The 11,035-nt window shown below is 44.0% G+C and overlaps 1 protein-coding gene across 1 annotated transcript in view; it reads right to left on the bottom strand.

Moving 5' to 3' along the window:
- Nucleotides 1-774: 774 nt before the first annotated feature.
- Nucleotides 775-11,035, bottom strand: part of LOC127161586 (uncharacterized) — a gene marked incomplete at its 5' end in the record, with an annotated part of 35,153 nt that continues 24,892 nt past the window's right edge. Inside the window, 6 exon segments of the mRNA XM_051104329.1 lie at nt 775-1,949; nt 2,080-2,227; nt 5,984-6,056; nt 7,520-7,674; nt 7,779-8,033; nt 9,564-9,705. Of these exon segments, the coding sequence (XP_050960286.1) occupies nt 775-1,949; nt 2,080-2,227; nt 5,984-6,056; nt 7,520-7,674; nt 7,779-8,033; nt 9,564-9,705 (1,948 nt within the window).

Below are 11,035 nucleotides of genomic sequence, written 5' to 3'. Positions count from 1 at the left end.
GTCGAATTGGGAGACCTCATTCAGGCGGCGGAAGTCGTTGCAGAAGCGGAGGGTGCCATCCGGCTTTGGTACCATCACGATGGGGCTGGACCAAGGGCTGCGTGATGGCTCGATTACCCCTAACTTCAGCATTTCTTGTATTTCCTCCTCAATGGCCTGCCGACGAGCCTCCGGTACTCGATAGGGCCGTTGCCTGACGATCACTCCAGGGGGCGTCCTGATATCGTGCTGGATAACGTTGGTCTGCCCGGGCCGAGAGGAGAACACATCCTGGAACTGACCGACCAGGTGCTGCAGTTCGGCTTTCTGGGCAGCCGACAGGTGGGGGTTTATGTCCACAACCACGGGATCGGTGAGGCTGAGTGCGGCTACCTGGTCCCTGGTCCCGTGCCACTTTTTTAAGAGGTTGATGTGATACACTTGCTCACTTCGTCTTCTTCCGGGCTGGTGCAGGCGGTAGGTAACCGGCCCGATCTTTTCCACTACCGTGTAGGGGCCTTGCCAGGAGGCAAGAAACTTGCAAGTAGATGTGGGGACCAGTACCATAACCCGTTCTCCCGACTGGAACTCCCGTGGTTGGGCTGCCCGGTTGTAGTGGCGCTGTTGAGCCTGCTGAGCCTTACTGAGATGCTCCCGGACTAACAGCATGATCAGGTCGATCCATTCCCTCATCTGTTTTACGTGCTCGATCACAGTGCGGTGGGGGGCAGGCTGCTGCTCCCAAGCTTCTCTGGCAACGTCTAGGAGGCCCCGAGATTGACGGCCGAAGAGAAGCTAGAAGGGGGTGAAGCCAGTCGAGGCTTGTGGAACTTCCCGGACGGCGAACATCACATAGGGGATCATTAAGTCCCAGTCCCGCTTATCCTCCGCCGCTACCCTCCGGAGCATCTGCTTCAGGGTCTGGTTAAAATGTTCCACAAGCCCGTCCGTCTGTGGATGGTAGACCGTTGTTCTTAACTGCTTCACCCGCAGCAGCCTGCAGAGATCAGCCATTAGCCGGAACATGAACAGTGTTCCCTGGTCGGTCAGGATCTCAGCTGGTATTCCAACGCGACTGGCCAACAGAAACAGCTCCTGGGCGATGGCTTTCGCTGTGGCTTTCCTCAGGGGGACTGCTTCTGGGTAGCGGGTGGCGTAGTCCAGGATGTGTTCGTGTCCTCGGGCAGACTTAGGCAACGGCCCTACCAGATCTAATCTGATGCGCTCGAAGGGCACCTCAATGACGGGCAGGGGTATGAGCGGGCTGGGGGGAGGAGACCTGGGTGCCGTGATCTGGCAGGTCGGGCAGGCTTGGCAGAATGCCTTGACGTCAGCGTCCAGGCCCGGCCAGTGAAAACGGTCCCGGATCTGCTGGATGGTATTCGTCGTTCCCAGGTGACCTGCCATAGGATGGGAGTGGGCGAGCTCCAGGATGGTTTCCGTCTTGCTCCGGGGAACGACTAGAAGTTCCTTCTCCTCCCCCCTACGTGATGCGACACAGTACAGCAGACCGCTTCGGACAATGAAGTGCGGGAGAGGATGTGGCCGTGGGAGGACGTCCTTATCATCAATGATCCGCACTTGTGCCCAGCAGTGTTTAAGACGGTCGTTCTCCCGCTGTTCTCTGGCGAATGAGCCCCCTCCGGAAGTCTGTTGAAACACATCATAAAAGAGATTAGTAGATTGGGAGGGGGACTCACCATCTCTCCCGCTGTCCGAAGCTAGCAGGGCCGGCCGGCGACGAGGTCCTTGGGGTCGCCTGCGGCGGTTCCCTTGTGGGCTGGCGGGCTGGACGACGGCGGCAAGCAGGCAATCGAAGCCGGGCCTGTCTCTTCCCAGCAGTACGGCCACCGGAAGATCTTGCACCAATTCAACCTCGACGGGCCAGGCGCCGTGGGCGGTAGAGATGGACGATAAACCGAGCCGGGCTAGAATTTCTCGCTTTACTTCTGCGTAATTCTCCGCGGCGGCTGGTGGGAGCGAGAAGTATGCGCGTTGCGCTTCACCAGTGAGGAGGGGTGCCAGCGCCAGTGCCCATTCCTTGACGGCCCATCCCTCGCGTGTGGCTGTGCTTTCAAACACTCAAAGGAAAGCTTCCACATCGTCGTAGGCCGTCATCTTCAGCAGGAGGCGGGTGGCTTGCGCTCGGGGGGTCAGGTAGTGGAACGTGCTGGGCAGCTTGGACCCGAATGGCCAGGTCTTGCACTTCCATAACGGGGCAGAGCGTGCGCGCCGATCTCCGCAGCAACTGATGAACACAGAAAAATCTGTCAGTGGGTTTTATTGCTAACACTTGCCGGTGATCCTTCATGCAATGCCCGCATTCTCCACCAGATGTCACGGGTGAAGAATCACACGACAAGGTAGTACGAGTGAAGAACCCCGGAGGGTGGATTTTATTGACAATACTTTCAAAAGATGAAGGGTGAAGAGAAGACGTGAAGCTGGTGCGGCGGGTGCTCAGGGTTCTCTCTGTGTCTGTGAAAGTGGGTGTCCTGGTGCTCTTCCATGGCTACCGGTCACTCGCTGCTTTCTGGAAGACAAGAGAACAGAGGTTAGTGCGCCGTATGTTCAGCTCAAGACGTTAGTCTGTTTAGCTCAACGTGTGAGCGGCTTATAAAGCTGTGTCGTTGATTGGAAAGCAGCGGTGACCGATCGGCGGTGATGAGAACGTGCAGGTGTGGATCTTTTGTTGCCAGGGCGACGCTGATGAGCCCGGAGACGCTCGTCACAATATTTTTTTTATATATTTTTTTTTTTTTTTGCTGACATTTGATTAAGTAACACATTTTTGCATCATAGTTACGTAATGATGAACTTTTAGCAACAAATCGACCTTCCTTTAGCAACATGCCATGAATATTAGTTGGTAACACTGTCTCCAGGGAAAAAGTCCAGGGGGGTTGTCCTCTCACTTGATCTGCTTGATCTGTGCATATATTTCTCTCCTGATTCAGATGAGACTCATATTTTATCCAGAAGCAAAACTGTCTTAATGGTGGATTTGTTTATTACAAAAATGCAACTTTTAATTTCACAAGAAAATAATTGTTGGACTGGTGTCATGTGGATTACATGTAGTTTATTGTTTTTATCCGCTGTTTGAATTAATTTGGATCAACTTACTGTTCTTACAAAATTTTCGCACCTGTGATAGTTTTAACAGTGTTTGTAAAAACAGCACATCTGGCAGAAAAACCATATCAGAATATCAAACTAACACTTGTGGTAAACTTGGGCAGCACATGATGTCTAAAGTAAACAGCTTTTTCCACCAGAACATTTAATCAGCATGTACTATCATGTTAAAATGAGTTATCTTCTTATCATCTTATCAGAAGGAAATTCTCAGAATGAAACTAGTGCAGTGTAAAATGACAACTTTCCCAAAAATTGCAATGCTCTTTTATGTTTGTTTCGTTCTTATTTCCTACAAACCGGGGTGTGGTGTAACAGTCAGTGTGATGTGAATGTCAAAGCGACCTCTGGTGGCAAGCAGACTGACGTTCAGGAACAGGTTCGTGACAATAATGTTAATATCATCATACGTTATGTAATATTATACATAATGTAAATGATGTAAAACACTTACTTTCAGTGTATTCCTTGATAAAACCAACTTCCCCGTCTGCTCTGCATCACGAGTGAAATAAAATATCTCTGTGAAATAGTTTAGGAGTGCACAAAACAAATATTTGAGTTATGAGTTAGATGTGTTCCTGGGTCAACATATTTTGTCTGGAATAAGATTTTAATCAAAAAATGTAATCTTGACCACATCCATAGACCTAAACCTAACCTTACCCATGAGTAATCCCTAAAATCAGAGGTAATGATAGATGAATGACACTGATGTACAAGCACCAAATACTGATTGTAAGCCTAAACTTCACAAAAACTATAAACCGTTTTTTTCTCATAATCCTTTGCATAGTCTCATCAATACTCATTGTCTGCTCACCCTATATAAGCCTGGTTTTGTTTGTAATTCTTTGTGAAGTCTTGTTAGTTGTTACACTGCATTTCTGAGCATCCTCCCCTGGATTAATGTTTTTTGGTTTTCTTGATCTCTTGCCTGTTACTTGGATGTACGCTTTGCCTGAATTTCCTGCCTTGTTCATTGTTTTGGATTGCCTTCCTGTGTTTTGACCTCTTGCCTGTATTTTGGATCACGTTTCTGGTTTGCCCCAATAAAGCTGCATTTGGATCTCCATCCTGTTAAGTCTCAGAGCAGTACGTAACAACTTTATTTGAAGAAGTGTTTTGAGTCACAAAATTTGTATCTGATCAGCTACAGTCTCCAGAGGTGGACCTTGCTTCTGCCACAGACCTTGTGCAGTTTGTCATTGTGACGCTCTCAGAAATGCGAAGCGAGTCAGCATGGAACGAAATATGGATCAGAGCGCAGGTCCAGCGTACAAAGGCTGGCATTCCTAAAAAAAAGACACCGCACCTGCACCACCTGCATGATTTTATAATTGATGCCCATACAAGAGACTGTCCAACTTTCATTTTTGCCGGGTTATTGACCATCTTATCACTGAATTGTATTAGAACTTTTCACCAGAGTCATGTGATGTGTTGAAATGTGTTTCTGCTTTAAACCCAGCACAGAATTCATTCCTTGACAAGGATTGTTTGTCACCTGTAGCAGAGTGACTATAGCCTTAGTATGATTGGCTGCCGTTACCCAAACGGGTGAACCTATCAGTGTTCGTTATGACTTCATTATGATTGGCCAGTTGTGTACGTTTCATGAGCCTATCAGTGCCCATGTTGTGAATATAAAAGATAAAATAATAATAAAATAATGCATAGTGGCAAGTTCATTCGGCATTGAAGATCATTGTTTATTTCTTTTGAGCAATGGGGTGAAATTAAGACTAAACCACTCTGACAGCCTAGGGGAAACATTAATGCCTAAATATGTAATGTGATTGGTGCCTAGAGGGATTAGAGGTGGTTTCTGGAATATCACATCCAAGCTGTTGGAAAATAATGGAACAATGGAAGATTTATTCCAATTGATGGAGTACCTTTTTTTTTTTTTTTTTTTTAGAGGCAAATATTAGAGAATGCATCAATGAGTTTAATCGCTTCTTGTAATGACGATGGTGGGTCCTGTAGATACAGTAATAAACCATCAGTATAAAGAATGAATTAATGGTGTATATTTAGTGTCTGAATTCCTTTAATATGATGAATGGCTGCTGATAACGGTTAAATGAAAATGGTAAATATTGATGGGGAGAGTAGACATCCTTGTCTAGTTCCCTGATTCAGTATGAAGCTATACAAAATTTTGATCTAGTTAATCTCTCTAGTGAAATGGTGGCAGTGTTCATTTTAGCTGGGAGTTCTGATTTCTGTTCAGATTCGCTTATCATTCGGATAAAGACCAGTGATAAAATGGACCAAAATTGTTTGTTGAACTCAACAGGAAATCCATCAGGGCCTGGTGCCGCCTTATTCAGTATGAACTGAAGAGCTATAGAGAGTTTGTTATGTTAAGGGTGATTCCAGGCTATTTATTTGATGTTCACTGAGCTGAGGCAGAATGATATTGTTGAGAAATGAATGAATTAATTAATTTGGGTCTTTTTCTGACGAGTATAATTTATTGTAGAAATTTTGAAAGACTTGGTTTATTTCTTCTGGTGAGTTGGTGGATTTCCCTGTTGAGTCTGTAATAACTGAAACTGTTGTTTTTTCCTTATTTTGTTTGATTTGATTTGCCAGAAATGTATTACTGTGATGAAATTCTTCTTGTATATTATAATTATTGAAAGAAGATCAAAGAAATCATGAAACTGTAATTCACTGTAATTTTATTTTAATAATCACAAGCATCTCTAATTAATTCAATTTATTTTAATATTTATTTATTTATTTATTTATTTACAGTAAATCTCATTTTTATGACTGGACTCAAAAATTATGTTGTTTATCCATGGAAGATATGCTGAAATCTTAGTATAAACTTCAGGTCGCTCTGGTGAATTACATGTATCAGGGTCACCAAAGGAAGTGACACCAACTGCAGTGTCTCCACAAACCAAAGGGCCTCCAGAATCTCCCTGTAAAGAAACAGATCAACACTTCAGTCACATGCTGTCATAATTCATAACTAATTCACACATTAAGATTTGGTGAATCAAATATTGTTTTTTACATACATCACAGCTTCCTCCTTCTCTATATACACACATCATCAGTGGAGCTGAAAACTCTTCCTTCCCCCATTTGCTTTCACACTCTCTTGTTATTCATGACCGTCACATTTGTCTCCATGAGGTGATTGCTTTGCTTGCCATTATTTTCTAAAAGTCCCCAACCTGCGATACTGCAAACAGAATCTTCTTCGATATCACCTTCTTCCGCTGGTATGGATATTGACTTGATATTGTCATTCAGTTGTGCATTTTTTTCTAACTGTAAACCAAAAACAGCAGGATACTTAATACAAATATTTATGTCCTGTAATATATTGGCTGTTATGTTGCATGAATATTTACTAAAGTCATGTAAAATAAATGCAGTTTGTTACCTTCAAAAGCAGGATGTCATTATGAAAGGATTCATTAGTGTAGTCTGGATGCTGATGGTACGAATCCACTTTAATTCGGACTAAAGTCTCATTCTTTTTTCGTAGGTCATGTGCGCCTAGCACAACTGTCAGAACTGGAGAGCTGCTAAAAAGACATTTTATTTAGTTTTATGTATTTTATTTAAGTTTTATTTAGCAATATTTTTTCTCAGAGTCTGCTATATCCATAAGTATGTTCTGGAAGTGTGCTGATTTGGTAGCCATGATGAATATTTTCAATGCAGGTCAGGTGTGGCAGCAGAGAAGCCAGCAGGAGCAAAGAGAATATAGCTATGATGAAGACAATCAGTGAATGGATTTGTTTATTACAAAAATCCAACTGTTCATTTCACAAAAAAATAATTGATTGACTGGTGTGATGTAGATCACTTGTGGTTTATTGTTTTTATCAGCTGTTTGGATTAACTTGGATCAACTTGCTGTTCTTATCTAAAATATTCACACACGATCAAGGCAAAAATGATTTTAAATTAACTGAAAAGAATTAACATACGTTAATAATTGTGTTAAAACACATCTAGCAAAAATCGAAAAGTTCCTGTTTGTACATGATTTGACGTTAGTTAGTTTTTTTTTTTTTTTTCAAAAGAGACGGTGAAATGCTCATAAAGTGGCTCTGAGAGCAGTTCTAGAGGTTATGATATATTTTGAGGCAGCAGAGGTCAAAAACACTGCAAGCGCCACACGCGCTGCAGTATGTGTGTAGTAAATGAAACCGCACGTCTACATCATTCATTCACACAGAGACACACAGGACATGCAGGATTCATTTCTAAATAGTAGTTTTTCAGCTTAATATCCACAGACACTAGTCCATATCATGTTTTGATTTAAGTGTACTGACCTTGTTTTGATTTATTCATCTCACATTTGGTAAATTTTACATTTTTTTGACTGGATTCTTTTTTTTCTGCATTATGACAGTTATAGTGCCCTCCATTTTCAATAATGCACTTTATCCATGGAGGATATGCTGAAATCTTAGTATAAACTTCAAGGCGATCTGGTGAATTACAGATCTCAGGGTCGCCAAAGGAAGCAACACCAACCGCAGTGTCTCCACAAACAAAAGGACCTCCTGAATCCCCCTGTCAAGAAACAGATCAAAACTTCAGTCACATGCTGTCATAATTCAGAACTTAACTAGTCCACACATTAAGATTTGGTGAATCAAATGTTGTTTTTTACATACATCACAGCTTCCTCCATCTCTATATGCACACATCATCAGTGAAGCTAAAAACTTTTCCTTCCCCCATTTGCTTTCACACTCCTTATTATTCATGACCGTAATATTTGTCTCCATGAGGTGATTACTTTGCATGCCATTAGTTTCTAAAAGTCCCCAGCCTGCGATACTGCAAACAGAACCTGCTTCAATATTGCCTTCTTTCGCTGGTAAGAATATCAACTTGATATTGTTGTTCATTGGTGCATTTTTTTCTAACTGTAAACCAAAAACAGCAGGATAATTAATTAAAAGTTATGTCCTGTAATATATTGGCTGTTATTTGTTTACTAAAGTCAGCTAAAATAAGTGCAGTTCCCTATCTGTCATTCACTCCAACGTTCTGTCGAGTGTATGACACTAAGGGTTGCTCTTGGGAGCCCAAACACCTCTGACAACTTTGAGAAAAGGCCATGGCTATACTGCAGGTCTAGCAAGCCAAGGTAATAAAAGATCTGCACGAGGGTGTTCCCGGCCCAGAGCTACTGCAGGAGCTGCATTCTGCGACCGACTATGCTCTCTGAGCTACGAAGGTCATGGCGCAGGCGCTGGGAAGGGCGATGTCCACTATGGTGGTCCAGGAGTGCCACCTGTGGCTAAATCTGGCAGAGATCGAGATTCTGAGAAACTTCGCTTTCTCGACGTTCCCATTTCTCAGGTCGGTCTCTTTGGCAATAGCAGAATTTCCTCAGCAGTTCTCCACGGTAAAGAAGCAAACGGAGGCCATCAAACACATCCTGCCTCGGCGTGCGGAGAGCGACGCAGCCTTCACCTGCCCTTAGAACAAGTGTCCAAACGCATTGTCGTCACAACAATGTGCCGTGTGCAATGGGCATGCAGCCTCAGGGGTCTGGATAGGCCCTCGGCTGCTTTGGCATATCAACTGCCTGGAGTTGTTGACAGTACTTTTGGCCCTGAAGACGTTCCGACCCTTGATTCAGGGCAAGCATGTGTTGATCCGCACAGACAACACAGCGACTGTGGCGTACATCAACCACCAGGGCAGTGTACGCTCCTTTCGCATGTCACAACTGGCCCACCATCTTTTACTTTGGAGCCAGCACAGACTCAAGAATCTGTGTGCCACTCACATTCCAGGCAATCTCAATCATGTGGCCGATTCCCTATCATGACAGATTTCGCTCGGAGGCGAGTGGAGGCTCCACCCTCAGACGGTCCAGCTGATTTGGAGTCGGTTTGGCCAGGCACAAGTAGATCTCACTGCCAGTTGTGGTAAGGTCTACTCACTGCCACTCACTGCCAGTTCTGGTACGGTCTAACCGAGGCCTACACAAGTTTGCGTTTTGGCCCAACAGAACCTGGTTCTCGGACTTTGTGCTTCTATCGTCAGTTCCTCCCTGGCGCATTCCTCTGAGGAAAGACCTCCTGAAGTGAACGACAGATAGGGAATGTTTCGGTTACGTATGGTAAGTCTCGTTCCCTGATGGTGGAGACATTGTGTCCTTCATGCCACAATTCCAGACTGCCTCTGAGTGGGTTGAGACGCTTCTCGACTCCTCAGAACAGAACGAGTGAACAGATCCCACACTGCCATATTTATACCCGGATGTCCAGGGCGTGGCCAGCTATGCAAAATCTGCACACCCAATTTCATTGGCCTTTTCTCAATGTTGTCAGAGGTGTTTGGGCTCCCAAGAGTGACCCCTAGTGTCGTACACTCGACACAACGTCTCCATTCCCTCCATCAGGGAACGAGGGTTACCATACGTAACAGAGACGTTTTTTTACCTCCAAAAGCAGGATGTCATTATGAAAGGATTCATTGGTGTAATCTGGATGCTGATGGTATGAATCCACTTTGATACGGACTGAATTCTCACTCTTTTTTTGTAGGTCATGTGCACCTAGCACAACCGTCAGAACTGGAGCACTGTTAAAAAGTTTTTCACTGTTAAAAAGTTTTATTTAGCAATAATTTTTCTCAGAGTCTGCTATATCCATAAGTATGTTGTGCTGATTTGGTAGCCCAAGTCATGATGAATATTTTACCGTATGGTTGTGTTGAAGTCATTGTCAGCACATTGGGGTCATTGATTATGATTATAGGGTGGTTGTGTATACACACTACCAACACATATTTATGTTCAAACAACAAGCTACTTCCTGAGTTGGTGACATCTGAAACCCTGAAATGTACATTAACCTTGCCCCCGGGAACACGCAACACGGGGTGGGGCCATGTTGGGCTGCTTTAGAAAAGAGGAAAAGTGTTGCAATGCTGTCTAAATGCTGTTATTTTCACCTGATTGCAGAGCCTTGTTATGCTGGTTTTAGGGTTTTGTTTCATATTCATGTTCTCATGTCTTTTATTTTGTAGTTTAGTCCTGTTTCCTGGTTTGTCATGTAATTCCCTTAACCCTCATGTATTCCAGCCTAGTGTATAGGTGTGTTCGACTTCATCTACGGTTACAGACGGTGATCGACGAGAGTAGCTGAGAGCAATCGGGGGTGGAGTTGAAAACGGAGGCTTCAAGTCAGACACTTTTTACTCTCGTTAGTGAAGCTCTCGCGGTGTTTGCATGCACTGTCTCAGATTAAGTTAATTAAATTCAATATTTATCAAATACACAGATTTTTCAAAAGCGTTTTCATGAGCAACAGAAACACGTTTCATATACTGCTTAATACAGCGCCATCTGAACAAGAATAATGATCAACATAAACACATACTGTTTAAATACTAATAAAGTGGGGTTATTTATGCTTTTATCCGTGTTTTATGATAAATCTGACTCAATATAACATTGCAACTATGGTAAAAACACAGATTTGTCAGCATTATCAGACTTGAGGATGTTCAGAATAAACCCAAAACACACGTGGTCATTGTCATGCGGTAAATCTGGCCAATCGTGAAACAGCCATGTGGTCATCAGCACTCCTGCAGCCGCTCTGGAGAAACTGCGCCGGCTGAGTCAGTCGGCTGCTCTCGAATCGCTATCGCGGTACTTTGATGCCACATGTAACAGTCACGAGGCGTCGGCGCCGCCTCAAGTCGGACAAAATTTCTTACCAACATGCACTGCTTCAAGTCAGAATTTGATCGAGCTGCTCAGCGCTGCGTTAAGTTGAACACACCTTATGTGTCATGTTGTGACTGGTTGTTGTAGTCATGTGTCTTGGTTCGCATTGGTTGGATTGTGTCATGTGATCTGTATTGCTTAGTATTAGGTGTGTTCAACTTTAACGCGGCGCTGCGC

The sequence above is a fragment of the Labeo rohita genome, unplaced genomic scaffold (genome assembly GCF_022985175.1).
Source record: "Labeo rohita strain BAU-BD-2019 unplaced genomic scaffold, IGBB_LRoh.1.0 scaffold_678, whole genome shotgun sequence".
In the NCBI taxonomy this organism is placed as follows: Eukaryota; Metazoa; Chordata; class Actinopteri; order Cypriniformes; family Cyprinidae; genus Labeo; species Labeo rohita.
Note: the sequence above shows the minus strand (reverse complement) of the source record. Positions and strands in the feature narration are given on the sequence as shown.